This window comes from Scyliorhinus canicula, chromosome 6 (genome assembly GCF_902713615.1).
Source record: "Scyliorhinus canicula chromosome 6, sScyCan1.1, whole genome shotgun sequence".
Taxonomy (NCBI): domain Eukaryota; kingdom Metazoa; phylum Chordata; class Chondrichthyes; order Carcharhiniformes; family Scyliorhinidae; genus Scyliorhinus; species Scyliorhinus canicula.
Window position 1 is genome coordinate 123,427,173 of NC_052151.1, and position 17,488 is coordinate 123,444,660.

At 42.7% G+C, this 17,488-nt stretch overlaps 1 protein-coding gene across 1 annotated transcript in view; it reads left to right on the forward strand.

The window, feature by feature from the left end:
• The window catches only part of LOC119967472 (trifunctional enzyme subunit alpha, mitochondrial-like), an 83,995-nt gene extending 66,728 nt beyond the window's left edge, over positions 1 to 17,267 (forward strand). Inside the window, exons 16-20 of the mRNA XM_038800046.1 lie at positions 6,916 to 6,984; positions 8,351 to 8,546; positions 11,601 to 11,715; positions 12,799 to 12,944; positions 16,707 to 17,267. Of these exons, the coding sequence (XP_038655974.1) occupies positions 6,916 to 6,984; positions 8,351 to 8,546; positions 11,601 to 11,715; positions 12,799 to 12,944; positions 16,707 to 16,852 (672 nt within the window). The 3' untranslated portion in view covers positions 16,853 to 17,267. The remainder of the gene's footprint in view (positions 1 to 6,915; positions 6,985 to 8,350; positions 8,547 to 11,600; positions 11,716 to 12,798; positions 12,945 to 16,706) is intronic.
• Positions 17,268 to 17,488: the final 221 nt, after the last annotated feature.

Sequence of the window (17,488 nt, forward strand, 5' to 3'; positions counted from 1 at the left end):
CCAGGGTCCCGGGTTCGATTCCCGGCTTAGGTCACTGTCTGTGCAGAGTCTGCACGTTCTTCCCGTGTCTTCTTGGTTTTCCTTCGGGTGCTCCAATTTCCTCCCACAGTCCGGGGATGTGCAGGTTGGGTGGATTGGCTGTAATGAATTGCCCTTCGTCTCCGAGGGGGTTCGGTGGGGTTGCGGGGATGGGATGGGGTGGAGGCGTGGGCTTAAGTAGGGTGCTCTTTTCAGGAGCCGGTGCAGACTCGATGGGCCGAATGGCCTCCTTCTGCACTGTAAATTCTACGATTACCTGTCAAAAATATTAGTTTGTGACTTGTTCCCAGGCTTCATTGACCATCCATGTTTGGAGGTGAAAATGTTGATTGAATCAAACCTTTTTTTGAGTATGAATACCTAAGTATGAATGCTATTAAGAATGCTGTTTGCTCCAGGCTGATAACACTTTGGACCCAGCCATGAAATAGGACTCAGGATGTAGGATCAGATGATTTTATCTAATATATTTAAGTTTGATTATTTTGCTCTACTTAAAATGAGAGAAATATCAATAACTTTAGCAGCAACTTTAGCAGTCGTTTAAACATCACTGGTCAGTTGACAGATTGAGTTTTTGTTTGGATTCTTGGTTTGGGAACTCACAAAGTTGCAAATCTAACTACTTTAGATCTAATGTTTCATATTTAAATTAAATGAATCATTGTACTTGTTACTCTTTTAGAAACTTTCTGCTAATCTTACTAACCAAGCCAGAATGAGTGTGAAGGAAGAGAACATTTTTACATGATTTGCATCTAAGCAGTGTCGCATATTGTGGATTTTTAACTTTATTTATTCATCGGTGTCACCCATCTGTAATTGCTCTTGAATATGTGGTAGAGAACTGCTGCGATGAAAGTATTCCCACAGTGCAATTAGGTAAGAGGTTCAAGGATTTTGACCCAGTGATGTAGAAGGACTTGTGATATATTTCCAAGTCAGGATGGTATATGGGTTTGGAAGGGTAGTGTTCTCATGAGCCTTGCTTATGTCCCCCTGCATTCGCCAAAAGTAAGCAGAAGATCTAGGCAGTCTTGACAACGGTTGGGAAGTGCGATTGCAGAAACCTCTTGAGTTGCTGCAGTGCACCCTGTGGATGGTGCATATTGCATCTGATGTGCATTGATTAATGCAATGGGTGAGGTGTCAGTCGTGTTGCTGCTTTGTCCCGGATAGTGCTGACTTTAAGAATCTTTGACAGTCATCCGGATTAGTGCATTTCATCAAACTCTTGACTTGTACCTTTTGGGTGATGGAAAGGAATTAGGTGAATCACATGCTGCACAATAACCAGTTTCTGAACACCTCTTGGAAGCATATATTTATGTAGCTGTTCCAGTTAAGTTTCTGTCTGATGATCATCCCTCTCCCCACCAGGGTGCTGCTGATAGTGAGTGGGAGGGAGGAGTGTGCGCGGTGGGGTTGACAATGGTGGTGATGTTAAATGTCAAAGGGAGCTAATTTTTAATTCTCCTTGATGGTCATTCAGACACTTGCCACTTAATAGCCAAGCCCGAATGCTGTCCAGATCAGTGTTTTTCAAATATTTTTCCCGGGACCCACTTTTACCTGCCAGCCAGCCTTCGCGGCCCACCATTTTTGCTTACTGTTAATTCGGCAGGTGAGCCTTCTTGATACTCACGATCGCACTCCAATCAAATTCAAGAGGAGAGGCAATACCCAATCAAGGTGCAGTGTTCAGCCCGTTCTTTTGCGCTGTTTTCATCTTTGTGAGGACGGAAAATCAAACTTCGCATATGTAGGTCGTTGTGACAGGCAATAGCAACAAATACTTATTTTACTCAGCACTGGTACTCCTTGGAGACGCTACTCCAGAATGCTGACAGCCTCATGGACTTGTGTCGTGTTTTTAATGTGCTGTCTCAGTTTCACAGAAGTTTAGCCTCTTCATTTGGAGTCAGCTGTAAGTTAATAATTGACTCTGGGGTCTCAAACTCAAAAGGATTTTCCACCCACCTCTTCTCTTTCAAAATCTGAAACTTCTCCTCTGGAAAGTAGTGACAAAAATTGTTGATCAGTGCAGCCAGATGCGACTGAATAAGGCTTGCCAGTCTATTGACAGTTCCCTTACTAACACAGTTCCTTTGATGTGTCGTAGCAGTGTGGGTAACATGTAGTAGTTTTGGCTTTCTAGTCACACTTGGCAATGACTTTTGGAAAGCATCTATTTCTTCACAGTGCTGAAAGCAATCACCATCCTTTCCTTGCAATTTGAGGTTTAGTTCATTTAGAATTGAAAAGATTAACAAATTAAAAAAATTAACAAAGCCATACCTCAAGAAATCATCTTTATTCTGCTTTGTTTCCGATTTCAGTTTTTCTTTGTCAGCTGTTCACATGAGGCCCTGGAACTTTGTACAGAGCTAACACAAGCACTGCGTTGTCTTGCCGTAGACTCTCCTGATCAGCTCTGTCAAGCAGCTTCAGTTGTGAGATCCTGGACTGTTTGTTTCTCTGGCTCTCTCTTCCTTATAGCAAAACAACCCATCTTCAGTTCTTCACAGTCCTGTTGCCTTGTGTGCTTGCAGCTAGAAAATGGAGGAATCTCTCCACCATAATTTTGTGGCAAAAGCGCAGATGTACAGGACACGTGACCTGCTCTCTGCCACTGCTTCCGGCTAGAAGACTGTATTGTTCCATTTAAAAGCTGGTCATGGCCAGCATTTTCAATTTAAAAGCCAGTCGCAGTTGTTGGGCGCATTTTCCCGTGATCAGGAATGCTGCGATCGATCGCTCTGAGACCCTCCCGACACCACCAGCGGGTTACAACCCGCAGATTGAAAAACCCTGGTCTAGATCTTTCTGTATGCGAGTACAGACTGCTTCGTTAGAGTTATAGGATGGTATTGAAAATTGAGTAATCATCAGCAAACAACTCCGTGTTTTTAATAGAAAGTTTTAAAAAAACTAAATGTGTACTCGGTCATTACAGAAGACAGCGAAGAGTCAGCCATATTTCTGAGGACTTGCAGTCACATATAGGCTAGATTGGGTAACGGCGATAGGTTTCTTTCCTTAAAGGGAAGAAACAGTTCCTTTTTCAACGGTCTTGTAAATTAATGGTCCCCATTACTGATTGCTGGCTTAGTTATTACAAATTTATTTTGTTAACTGGATTTAAAATTCTTTTTTTTAAATTTAGCGTACCCAATTAATTTTTTCCAATTAAGGGGCAATTTAGCTTGTTTAATCTGTCTAACTTGCACATCTTTATGTTGTGGGGGTGAAACCCACGCAAACACGGGGAGAATGTGCAAACTCCACACAGACAGTGACCCAGAGCCCGGATCGAACCTTGGACCTTGGCACCGTGATCTGCAGTGCTAATCACTGCATCGCTGTGCTGTCCACTGTAGTGATCCTATTGATTGATCGATTGATTTGATTTATTGTCACGTGTACCGAGGTACAAAGAAAAATATTGTTCTGCGTACAGTCCAGACAGATCATTCCATACCTTAAAATACAGAGGACATACATAAATACACTATTTAAATACATAGACATAGACTTCGGGATGGTGAAGCATATGGAGTGTAATACTACTCCATAGAGAAGATGTGTGAAGCAATCACTTCAGTCCATAAGAGGGCCATTCAGGAGTCCGGTAACAGCGGGCAAGAAGCTGTTTTGAACCTGTCAGTGCTTGTTCTCAGACTTTTGTTCTCCTGCCCGATGGAAGAAGTTGGCACAGAGAATGACCCAGGTATGAGGGATCTTTGATTATGCTGCCCGCTTTCCCGAGGCAGCAGGAACAGGATGCTTCTATTCTATCATGTGTTTTCACCTTGGTTCCTGAAGTCTGTTTTCAGCTGCTCGTCTTCTGGCTCTTGACATCCATTTTGAACTCTCACTGATATCTTGGGCTCCATCTAGTGGCAGATAGTCACAGAGGTTTACTGTATGGAAACAGGCCCTACAATCCAATTTGTCCATGCTGCCCTCTAAGCTAGTCCTGGGACCTCCGCTGCTCCCTGCACTGACCAGTTTCTGCCACCAGATGAAGCCTGGTCAATCTAAAAATACTCTGCTGGAAGTGTGTGCAATATTTTCAAACAATTTATATTGGACTGCATATTCTATTTATTTTCTATTCAGTGAGGTATTTTATTTTGGAAGTTATTTTAGCTCGAAATGCAGTGCTGCAAATGTATGGTTATATTATTTGAACATGTACATTGATTTTTTTTCTGGGAGGGTAATGTCCAAAGGAACCCAAGTCAGGCTTTGACATTGGCCCATAACTTGCAAGCAATCTCCTGAGGCATTGTACCAGGGAGGAGTGGGGGGCATCCCAAAGACGCGTAGGGGATCTCCCAATCCACCCCACCCCAAGTCCCCATGCAGTGATTACACAACACAGTTGCCCCATTTGGAAATTGCCCTGCGCTCTGAATCGGAACGGTGAATTTGAATCGGACGGTTCCAACTGTCTTACAGAAGTAGTAACCCAGGAAAAGTCAGAATAATGACATACACTCCTAATTCCTGGGTAGCTGTAGTGCTGACCCCTCCACCCTTGACTGCCCTCAGCCCTCACCAACCACAAAGAACTGACCAGCAGACCTCATCCCCCCGCCCCCTCCAATGTCTTGCCTTAGTTTCTTAAGGTGGCTAAACCTTTAAACTTAACTGCTTTACAGAAGCTAGAGCTGTAAAAAAAGGGGTGCATATTCCTTGCCACAGTTGATGCCACCTCATGCAGCTTAATGCCTTGGGGACCCACTGCACTTCTTACCAGCCAGCGTTGGAAGGTCGGATGAGAAAGATGCGACTGATTGACACCCCACTGAGGTTTTTGTCCAATTTGATTCCTGTTGGAACTTAACATGCACTTAAAGTCACAATGCAACCATGGCGTTAAGTGAAGAGATACTGTATTATACTCTTAAATACAAATTCTGCATGGTTTTATTTATAATGTTGCACTTGTTTAGTTTTGTGCATAGTTTATCTCCATGAGCCAAATAACAAGACTTCAAAATGCATTGTCTTTGCTCCATTGTGTGCCCTTAAATGGTCAATTGCATTAAAGATATTCTCTCGCTCACTCTCCCTCCATTCCAAATTTAAATGGATTCTGCTGAGAAGAGATGATACTTGCTCTGCGGTCAGATAGTTCTATAACTAAAAGCTAAAAACCTTGCTTGAGACTAGAGTGCCGGACAATCTACTTAACCCTACAAATAATTTTATGTTGACCCTGCTATCTTATTCATCCCCCAGGCAGCTTGGTCACTTGATTAGTTACCGGCGATCAGCTCATAGAGGAACCTAGACCTTAAAGGGACCAACACCCCAACATAAGATATGTAGGCTATGAAGAGGAGTTGCACTGATTCAAAATATTAACTCTGTTTTCTCACCACAAATGCTTCCAGACTTGCTGTGTTTTTCTAGCATTTTCTGTTTTTATTTTTGTACATAAAATAAATATTTTTTTTACCCCTAAAGCACATGGGCCATCACGATGACTTAGTTAAAATGGCTAATTAACATTGATATAGTGTCTTTATTGCCTCTTCCGGGCCACCAAAATGTTCTTGAAATGCAATATCTGTTGCTCCTAACGTAGTATTTTTATGTGCTCCGTAAAGGTTACTCAAAAGCTCTCAGTCCACCACCAGTCCTTTCCTTTTCACGAAGTCCAGCGCGTCCTAAGGCGACTTGAAATAAAAGTGTTGTTCCTCATACGTGACCCAGAGACGGGCCGGATACAATAGTCCAAACTTCACCTTTTTCTTTAAATGGATCGACCTAATCTGGTTGAAGCCTACTCCTCTCCTGGCCACCTCCACACTCAGGTCTTGGTAAATCTGCAGGATGCTGTTGTCCCACTTACAGTTCCGTGTCTGCTTGGCCCACTGTATAACACATTCCTTATCCAAGTACCTGTGGAATCTCACCACCATTGCCCTGGGGGGGGGGGTGGGGGGGGGGTCTCCCATTTGTGGCTTCCTCGCAAGTGCTCTGTGAGCCCTGTCCACCTCTAAGGGCCGGGAGAATGCCCCATCCCCCAGCAGCTTCTCAAATCTGTCTGCGACGTATGCCCCAGCGTCTGCTCCTTCGAACCCCACCGGGAGCCCAGCGGTTCTCACGTTCTGCTGGCGGGACCTATCCTCCACCTTCAGGGGATTCTTCTGCTGGTCTCTCAGCATCCCCACCTCCCAACTCCACCGCAGTTTGATGTTCCACCTGCTCAGCCAGCGCCTTCTCTACCTTCTGGATCGCCCGACCTTGGCCGTCCAATCTAAGCTCCAGTCGCTCAATTGACTCTTTTATCAGGTCTAAGCAGTCCCGTTTCTGCTTAGCAATGCCTTCCTGAATAACTTGCATCAGCTGCTCCGTTGACCGCTGGGTTGACCAGAGGTCCGGTCCTCTGCCATGCTGTCTCCTGTTGCAGCTTCAGCCAAAGCCTTCTCTGTCTTTTTATTTCTGCCTTTACAAGCACTTCTAGTCCTTCTCTCCATGCATCGATGTGCCTCTGTCACCAGTTTTACAATTCAAGTGTGGTAGAAAATCGGGGGAAAAGGTCCAAAAGTCCGACCCGAGCGGGAGCCACCAAATGTGCGATTTACTCCTTCATAGCCGCCACCAGAAGTTCCCCAGTAATGGTGTTTGAGGGAATCGTTAGCTGAGACAAGAGAATTTCTTTGCTCCTCTTAACATTGTGCACAGTTAGATCTTAATGTCAGTCTGGTCAGACAGGTAGACCTGAGTTTAAAGATTCTTCTGAAGAATGGATTCCAGTTAGATGCCTGTTGAAAATTGTTTTCAAGTATGTGTTTTGTGTATGGCAAGAGCCTTTTGATTATAAAACATTGGTTAAAAAGGTGGCTTTATTTTCTTTAGGATGGGCCAGGTTTTTATACCACAAGATGCCTTGCACCTACATTGGCAGAAGCGTTAAGAATCCTGCAGGTTTGTTTTGATTGTTTTAGGTTGAATTAAGAATGCTGCACTCCATAAATCTTTTCATAGCATTTATATTGAAAAATACTGTATTATGTAAGTTCAGCTTTTTATAAACATGTATACATATTGAGATTTTTAAAAAACAATTGCTAAGAAAATTCAGTTGTTTTAAGTGTAAAGTGTTTCCCTTCTGGTCCTTGTAAACTTACATTGCTGAAGAAACGTATTCATTGAATCACAAACAGTATGAATTAATTATGATAGAGTTCTAATGGCTATAATTTTCCAAAGTAGGAATTGTGGCACAAGGACATTTTATATCTGATCAGAATTTCAATAAAGCCAAACATTAAAAATATTCATCAATGAGCTTTTATCCATATTGGCCACCAGTAAGTCCCACCTTGGCATCCGTAATTTATTTCTTCCAGAAATTCTGTTGTCTTCACTTCTGACTGTGTAGGTTTAGAAAACTCATCCAACATTGTAGAGTTTGTTCTCAAACATGCTTCTTTTCATTCTTCAGTAATCCCTGTTATCTGAATATGTCTGGTGTTCAGGCTTCTCTGGCCTGTGTCCTAATCTTAAATTCATAGATGTCGGCATAGATGTATATTGAGCATCAAAACAGCTGGCATTTGGAAGCATGTGAATTATGCAATGTGAGTCGGAAAAATAGGGATGTAAATTTGAGGAGGACCATTTGCTCTCATTGAGTTGAATTATGGAAAATATGTGCAAAACCTAAACTGACATCCTGTTGCAAAAACAGTCTTGGATTTAAATATACATCCAAAGCGGCTTACCCTTAAAGCAAATGTATTTTGTACTTACTAAATTCACATTTTGTTAAGACTAGTAGTGTATAACACGATTGAAATTTGAAGTTCTATGCATTGAATTTCTTGCCACACTTCAGTGTTTTTATGTCTTTTAAATTGGGACTTGTATTTGCAAGTGAATAACTAGTTTTGGATTCCCATGTTACTGGTAATGCCCCAAATATACCAGCTTAATTTTAAGTAATTATGGCAAGTGTTATAGATGTTCAGTGCACGCTACTTTAATATTAAAGCAATGACATTTTGTGGGGGAACAAAATCTAGGTTCTACATGGGTATTCATTTTTGACAATTTTTCTGAAGGGCTCTTTTAGCAATATTTGCAGTGTTAATTTTACCATTGCCGATATATTTTGAACTAAAGTAGAAAGGCTTAATCTCTTACTCCCTAAAGTATATATTGTAGGAATTAAACTGACATTTCCCCCAAATCTTTTGAGGAATTCTCATTTTTATAATTAAGTTTGTGAGGGAAATCGCTTTTGTTTATGGCAACTTTCATCTAAGATACTAATGACTTGCAATTTCAGGAACATGCTGATCCAAAAAAACTAGATTCAGTTACAACTGGCTACGGGTTTCCTGTGGGCACTGCCACGTTAATTGATGAAGTTGGTATTGACGTTGCTGCACATGTTGCAGAGGATTTAGGAAAAGCATTTGGCTCTCGAATGGCTGGTGGAAGTGCTGAACTATTAAAGGAGATGGTTGCAAAGGGATTTTTAGGTAAGTAAAATTAGTTGTGTTGTAACAAATCTATAGACACAACATGGATATAATTCTTACTGAAACTAGTAATAGTGAATAGGCTGTTTCCAAATATTTGTAGCCCCTTTTCTAATTATTTCCTCATGCTTGCTGTATGGTATCTGTTATCACCTAGCTCTGTTGCAATACATGATCAGGTCCTAGAAATGCAATTCAGTTCTGTTGATTGGTTATGTTTCTCAGAAGAATTGAATTCAACCCAAATTTGTCAGCTGGCTCCTTTTTTCTTTTAGCCAGATTCAATATTACTACTCTAATTTATTCGAGGCACTAATCCTTATTGTCTTCTGGGTCCAGTTTATCCTAATGCTCTGCTTGATTGTCGTAGAAAATTTATTGCAAGGTGATGCTGAATAAGTCTAATGAGCTCAATCCTCCATCTTTATACAGATTGGGTCTCTAGTTGAGTACTTTTCTCTGTGATTTACATGATATTCTCGTCACTATCTCAATAGTTACTAATGGTGAAGCATTTCATGGACTTTGCCTTCTGATAAAAATCTTCCTTCTCCCATTTCCCATCAGTTCTTGCAGTCACATTCCATTGTCTCTGACCCCTTTTTTTCCAATACTCCAAGAGTGGAAACAATCGAGAGCTGCGAAGGGGTGGAAGGGAATGAATGGGGGGGGGGGGGGTGCAACATAGAGTTTCTCTCCATGCGGACGACCTGCTCCTGTATGTGTCGGACCCACTGGCCGGGATGGAGAGTATACTGGAAACTTTGAGGAGGTTTGGCCGGTTTTCAGGGTACAAATTAAATATGGCCAAGAGCGTGATGTTTGTGGTGCAGGCAAGGAGCCAGGAGAATAGACTGAAGGAGCTGCCATTTAAGCTGGTTGAGGAAAGCTTCCGGTACTTGGGGATACAGGTGGCACGGGACTGGGGCAGGTTGCACAAGTTAAATTTGACGAGAGTGGTGGAACAAATGAAGAGGGAGTTCTGGAGATGGGATGCACTCCCGCTGTCACTGGCGGGGAGGGTGCAGACTGTAAAGGTGACAATCCTCCCTAGATTCCTGTTCATCTTCCCGTGCCTCTGATCTTTATCCCACGGTCCTTCGAGAGGACTGGCAAAATCATCATGAGCTTTATATGGGCAGGAAAATCCCCGCGGGTGAAGAAGGTGATGCTTGAAAGGAGCCGCAGCGAGGGAGGGCTGGCATTGCCGAGTCTGATTAACTACTGGGCGGCTAACATAGCCATGATAAGGAAGTGGATGGTGGGTACGGGGTCTATCTGGGAGTGGGTGGAGGCGGCTTCGTGCAGGGGCACCAGTTTGGCAGCCCTGGTCACGGCTCCTCTACCGCTCTCGCCGGCCAGGTACTCCACCAGCCCGGTAGTGGGGGAAGTGCTGCAGATATGAGGCCAGTGGAGGAGGCATGTAGGGGAGGTGGGTGCATCTGTCTGGGCTCCAATATGTGATAACCATCAATTTGCCCCCGGGAACATGGATGGAGGGTTTCGAACATGGTGGTGGGCGGGGGTGAGGAGTGTGGGCGATATGTTCCTGGAGGGGAGCTTTGCGAGTTTGAGGGGCTTGGAAGAGAAATTTGGGCTGGCAAGGGGAAATGACTTTAGGTACGTACAGATGCGGGACTTTGGCCGCAGACAGGTCCCATCCTCCCACGCCTCCCGCCAACGGGGATCCAGGACAGAATAGTCTTTGGAGGAGAAGGGGTGGAAGGGAATGAATGGGGGGGGGGGGGGGGTGCAACACATGCGGACGACCTGCTCCTGTATGTGTCGGACCCACTGGCCGGGATGGAGAGTATACTGGAAACTTTGAGGAAGTTTCCACTGGCCTCATATCTGCAGCACCAGGGCTGCCAAACTGGTGCCCCTGCACGAAGCCGCCTCCACCCACTCCCAGATAGACCCCGTACCCACCATCCACTTCCTTATCATGGCTATGTCTTGGATATTTACAAGGTGCTCATGAAGGGGGAAGAATCCCAGACGGAGGAACTGAAACTCAAATGGGAGGAGGAGCTTGGCAGGGAGATGGAGGACAGGCTGTGGGCAGAAGCCCTGAGTAGGGTAAACTCTTTTTTAAAAAATAAATTTAGAGTACCCAATTAATTTTTTCCAATTAAGGTGCAATTTAATGTGGCCAATCCACCTAGCTTGCACATCTTTGGGTTGTGGGGCGAAACCCACGCAAACACGGGGAGAATGTGCAAACTCCACACAGACAGTGACCCAGAACCGGGATCGAATCTGAGTAGGGTAAACTCAACTGCAACATGTGCCAGTCTCGGCCTGATTCAGTTTAAGGTCGTTCACCGGGCCCACATGACGGTAGCTCGGATGAGCAAATTCTTTGGGGTAGAGGACAAGTGCGCTAGATGCACGGGAGGACCAGCGAACCATGTTCACATGTTTTGGGCATGTCCTAAGCTTAGGGGGTACTGGGAGGGGTTTGCGGGGATCATGTCCCAGGTGTTTAAAACAAGGGTGGTGATGAGTCCAGGGGTGGCAATGTTTGGGGTTTTGGAAGACCCGGGAGTGCAGGGGGAGAAAGAGGCCGATGTTTTGGCCTTTGCTTCCCTAGTAGCCCGGCGGCGAATACTGCTGGCATGTTATCTGTGACTGTTTACAATTCCGAAAAATACCTCAATAAAATTGTTTGTTTAAAAAAAGAGTGGAAACAATCTTTGACACTTATCCCCAGTTTTCACTCAACCCTTCACTGATTTCTCAGCGGCATTCCCACTCATCACATTCCTGCCGACTACTTGTTGCTGCTAAACCCAGTTCTGCTGGAAGGACCGGGCACTACACCCTGACCCATGCTCCTCAGGGCACCTGCTCTCCTTTTGTAGAGTAGAATGTGAGGTGATTATGAAGGGGTTGACAAAGTTGGTTCAGGGAAATTATTCACTGGTAAAAGATTTAGGAGATTTGTCTTTGAAACAATTAAACGTTACTGTAGCAATTGAGAGTTTGTAGGTCTCTTATGCATATTTACCAGAATAAAGTAATCAAATTCAATTTTAATTCTTTCAATTTCAGGTCGTAAGGCAGGAAAAGGTTGCTACCTTTACCAGGCAGGTGTGAAAGGCAAAACTTTGAATCCAGGAACTAAGGAAATTCTAGACCGCTTTAAACTGCCCGTTAACCTTGAGGTGTAAGTAAAATGTAAAATATTTTGCAAATCCTTCAAAGGCATCATGCTCGTTGGTGGACAAATTTAGCACAGGGCTAAATTGCCGGCTTTGAAAGCAGATCAAGGAAGGCCAGCAACACAGTTTAATTCCCGTACCAGCCTCCCCGAACAGGTGCCGGAATGAGGCGACTAGGGGATTTTCACAGTAACTTCATTGAAGCCTACTTGTGACAATAGGGGATTTTCATTTCATTTCAGTTCAAATTTCATCTATTCTCACTCAATTCCACTGTTCATGAGAACTCGGACCAATTAACAGCCGGTAATAAATAACTGTTAACTTTTATTTTGAAGCTTGTATTTGTAAAGCACTGTACATGTCCTACGAATGTCCCAAAAATCTTTGACAGCCAATTAATTACTTTTGAAGTGTTGGCGTTATTTACAAATGGATCAGTAAGTGGCCTGTTCTGCAACACATTAGGAGACCAATGTTTAAAGAAAGAAGTGGCATGCATTTAAATAGTGTAATGAACTCCAATTGGCTTTATTGGTTGGCCAATTGGAGTATGAGCTCCCTCAATGATAGCTCATTGAGGGGGCCCATATAATCACCTGTGTAGGCTTTGTGAGCCAGTCTTAAGTTGACTGGACTGCTAGCAGCACTGTTTGTAGCTGCTCCTGTAATATCGTTATTGTAAATAGATATTGGTGTGGTGACGGAACTCCTGCCTCCCGTGGATTACTACAAATAGTGACTTTCATAACCAAAGATTTCCTAAAACACTTGCAGCCAATCAAAGTATTTATTAAAGTGCGAATGTACCCTCTCAGCTGTGCCCTTCCCTGGTCTCCAATGATCTGGAGATTGGAAGATTTGGCCCAGTGTTTCTATACCTTCAGGAACTGTGTGTGCATGAATGTGCACACTTTATGGAGGTTAGAGAATTGTGGAAACATAGAAATAGAGTCTGCTGTATTGTGAAAAATATTAACCATAATTTTCAACATGTAAATTTTGGGCCAACTATTTGAAATACTTTTTTCCCCTCTAACTTTACAGTTACAGTTGAGAATTTACTGACTCGTTTTCTCTCCTTCTAGTTCATCAGATGAAGATATTCAGTTGCGACTGGTGTCAAGATTTGTGAACGAGGCAGTCTTGTGCCTTCAAGAAGGAATATTAAGTGACCCAGTTGAGGGAGATATTGGTGCTGTTTTTGGCTTAGGGTTCCCACCGTGCCTTGGAGGTAAAGCATTTGCTAAATTTGAAAGGACCTAGTATTTTGTTTGTCAGGATTTTGTGTATTCCCAGATTGTGAATATTTATCATTTTTTTAAAAGTCTGCTAAATATGGCCCGTAGGAAGCATCTGATGCAAAGTGTAAGCTTACACTACTTTGTCAGAAAATTCTTTAAAATTTTATCTGAGGAATTATTTGTCTGAAGCCAAGCTAATGACCGGATGCCATTTGTTCGGAATTGAAATTTTATATCCAAATTGAGCCTTTTTTAACTTTTTGTTTGCTTTTTTTCTCCAAATCCCAGCTATTTTATTATATTAATATTAGGAGCAACTGTTTTATATGAGGAAAGGTTGAGGGAGCTAGGGCTTTTCTCTTTGGAGGGGAGGAGGATGAGAGGCGACTTAATAGAGGTTTATAATGATGAGGGGAATAGATAGAGTGGACGTTCAAAGACTATTTCCTCGGGTGGATGTAGCTGTTACAAGGGGGCATAACTATAAGGTTCAGGGTGGGAAATATAGGAGGGATGTCCGAGGTAGGTTCTTTACTCAGAGAGTGATTAGGGCATGGAATGGACTGCCTGCTGTGATAGTGGAGTCAGACACTTTAGGAACTTTCAAGCGGTTATTGGATAGGCACATGGAGCACACCAGAATGACAGGGAGTGGGATTGCTTGATCTTGGTTCCGGACAATGCTCGGCACAACATCGAGGGCCGAAGGGCCTGTTCTGTGCTGTACTGTTCTATGTTCTATGTTCCTTGATTGACGTGCACAGTTTGAAATAGAGTTCTTGAAGTAACAAAATACGAGACACAAAATGTTCCCATTTGTTAATGTCTTCCACTTAAAATCTAATAGTTCAATTCATGCCTTCTCAACCTCAGGTGATCCTCAGGTTAAATCACCACCAGTCAGCTTTCCCCCTCAAAGGGGAAAGCAGCCTATGGTCATCTTATCTAATAGTTGAACAAAGACAAAAGCTTTGTCTAGCACATTATTCCAGCACTGCAGACAGTCTAATGGTAATATTGAATTACGTCAAGTTAAGTCGAATTGGGGGCAAGAAGGAAAATAGACAATTGGTAAACAAGAAAATCAGAAAATTGAAGCTTAATTGGGCAGAGTCCACTCACTGAATATTCACAAGCAGCTTGTATCCTCATCTGCCAATAATGTAGTGTGCCCATATTTTCCATCCATATTTTCCATGGGAAATGCTGATAGCACAAATCATAATTTCCAGCACATGGTTAAAAGATTGCTCATTAACCTTTTTTTAAAAAAAGCATTCCTGTAATGATATTGGTCAGTGAAGCAATACAGATCATTGGTTTCTATTCACAATGGCTATCTGGCAACCTTTGTATAAGTATGGAATGGGGGATTTGATTTATTATTGTCATATGTATTAGTATACAGTGAAAAGTATTGTTTCTTGCATGCTATGCAGACAACGCATACTGTACACAGGGAAGGAAGGAGAGACTGTAGAATATAATGTTACAGTCATAGCAAGGTGTAGAGAAAAGATCAACTTAATACGAGGTCGGTCCATTCAAAAGTCAGCATGGAAGAAGCTGTTCTTGAGTCGGTTCGTACGTGACCTCAAACTTTTGTATCATTTCCTGATGGAAGAAGGTGGAACAGATTATGTCCGGGGTGCATGGAGTCCTTAATTATGCTGGCTGCCTTTCTGGGGCAGCGGGAATTGTTGACAGTCAATGGATGGGAGGCTGGTTTGCGTGATGGACTGGGCCACATTCACAACCTTTTGTAGTTTCCTGCAGTCTTGGGCAGAGCAGGCCCCATACCAAGTTGTGATACAACCAGAAAGAATGCTTTCTATGGTGCATCTGTAAGTCGGTGAGAGTCGTAGCTGACATGCCAAATTTCCTTAGTCTTCTGAGAAAGTAGAGTCGTTGGTGGGGTTTTGTAACTATAGTGTCGGCATGGTGGGACCAGGACAGGCTGTTGGTAATCTGGACACCTAAAAATTTGAAGCTCTCGACCCTTTCTACTTCGTTCCCATTGATGTAGACAGGGGCATGTTCTCCTCTACGCTTCCTGATGTCGATGACAGATTGGGTGTGGCAGCAGTGGGCTTGTAGTTGAATGTTGCTGATTATGCCTGAAACGGAGTAAATCCGAGTCACTTGAGTGAGGTACGAACTAAACCTGGCGCCTGTTGTACTTTCTTTTCACTCCTCTGGAAGAGGAGGCAAAGCATGCTTTTGATTTGCTTTAGGAGGAGGGGAACGTCTACTCAATTTTTCTTCTACTTCAATTCTCTGTCCAAAGGCAGGTCCGACCCACAGCACCGTGACCTCCACCATGAGCAGGACTAGGAGGCAAATCCCAAATATATCTTGGGCAAAATGGAGAATTAAACTCCATGCCATTAGCATCCATACTATTCACACCAACAGCCAACTGGTTCACCAAGGATTCTCAATTGCTGTGGCGACATATACCTTTACATGCATGTTCAGTCCAGAGCTTTGAATATTGGTGGTTGGGGCTCAATTTTCTTTCCATCGCATGGGCTACTGGGAATCTCTTAACACTTGCCATTGACGTGTGTTCGAAGGATTTATAAATTGATTTTTAAACTGTTTGTCCACATTATGAACCCAACGTACTTGGCCATCAAGTCCTGCAGTGGGACTTGAACCCAAAATTTCTGAGGCAGGAGCGCTAGAGCTCCCTCTACACAATTAGCCACTACTTGATTTAATAAATATTAAACTAGTGGGTGGCACAGTGGTTAGCATTGCTGCCTCACAGCGCCAGGGACCCGGGTTCAATTCCGACCTCGGGTGACTGTGTGGAGTTGCACTTTCTTCTCTTATCTGTGTGTTTCCTCTGGTTGCTCCGCTTTTCTCCCACAATCCAGAGATATGCAGGTTAGGTGGATTAGCCATGATAAAATTGTCCAAAGATGTTTAGGTTAGGTGGGGTTATTGGGATAGGGTGGGGGAGTGGACCTGGGTAGGGGTGCTCTTTCAGAAGGTTGGTGCGGTGGGCTGAATGGTCTTCTTCAGCACTGAAGGAATTCTATGATTTCTCTCTAATTCTATTCTATAATAAATATACCCCCTTCCTCCCAAAGAAATTTTTATAAAATGCAAGTACTGCTGTGACTATTTTAACTGGTCATACAGTTTTATATATGGTTGGATAAGACATTTTACAGCCTGATTTATGGTAGCAGCTCGGACTCTTGATTTGTTTTAAATGCATGGGATATGGGCACTGCTGGCTGAGGCAGCATTTATTGCCTGCCTCTAATTTCCTAAAGTTGGTTGTTGGGCCATTTCAGAGGGCATTTGAGCCAACCACATTGCTATGAATCTGGAGTCGCATATAGACCAGATCAGCTGAGGATGGCATATTTCCTCCCTTAAAGGACATTAATGAACCAGATAGGGTTTTACAGTAATTAACAATGATCATGTCATTATAGACTTTTATTCCAGATTTTTACTGAAGTCAAGTTTTGCTACTTGCTGTGGTGGGATTCAAACCCAGGTCTGTAGAGCATTACCCTCGGGCTCTGGATTACTAGTCCAGTGGCAATACCACTACACCCCAGCATCCCCAGGATATATTTGAATGAATCATGAACAGATCTATACACCCACTTGTGTGAAATAAGTATAATCTTGTTGAGAAGAGAAACTAATAGCACTGTAATGGCCAAATATTATACACCGTAATTCATTCAGATTGAAATTGATTTTTAATGGGGTTTTATTCACTTTAGGACCATTCAAATTTTCGGATGCCTATGGAGCCAATAGACTGGTTGATAAGATGAAAAAATATGAAAATGTTTACGGCAGTGAGTTCACACCTTGCCAGATGTTGCTGGACTACGCTAAGGACACGAGCAAGAAATTCCATCACTAAGATTAAGCTTGTGCCTATCGACATAACAAAATTCCGCCAATAAAAATGTATATAAATTGCTGAGTGTGACCATTTTTTGACGGTTGCAATCAAGTTTCTTGTATACATGAAGTAGTTTATCTGAACTGTTGATTTCTTTAACATTAAATGATATACAGTCTGAATATACCTGTTTTAGTATTTGATATTTTAGCCAATCAGCTTTGATTAGTGCCTTCAATAGCAACTTAATCAGTCGCACTCCTACATAATGTACTATTTCAATGCTGTTCAATTTTGCTCTTAATATATTTGAAGATTTGTTTCCAACATTTTTTTAATGAAACCTGGTAAGTTTGTATCAAATTTGACTACTCCTTGAGGGTAGCTATATGGCCATTCCAATGCAATGTTATAAAAAAAAATTTTAATTGATTATAATGCTCTGTCACTTATTTAATATTGTGGTGCTTATCATGTTTTTAATAACATTATGGATTGGAAATCTGACACACTATCTTTCAAGAGGAAAATTTGTTTACCAGCCAATAAGCATTGAAATTTGGCAAGTGAGTCAAATGCTATTGAATTTAAAATCTGAACATGATTTGACCAGAAAGAAATCATTCTTGCATTTTCAAAGCCATTGTCCACCTT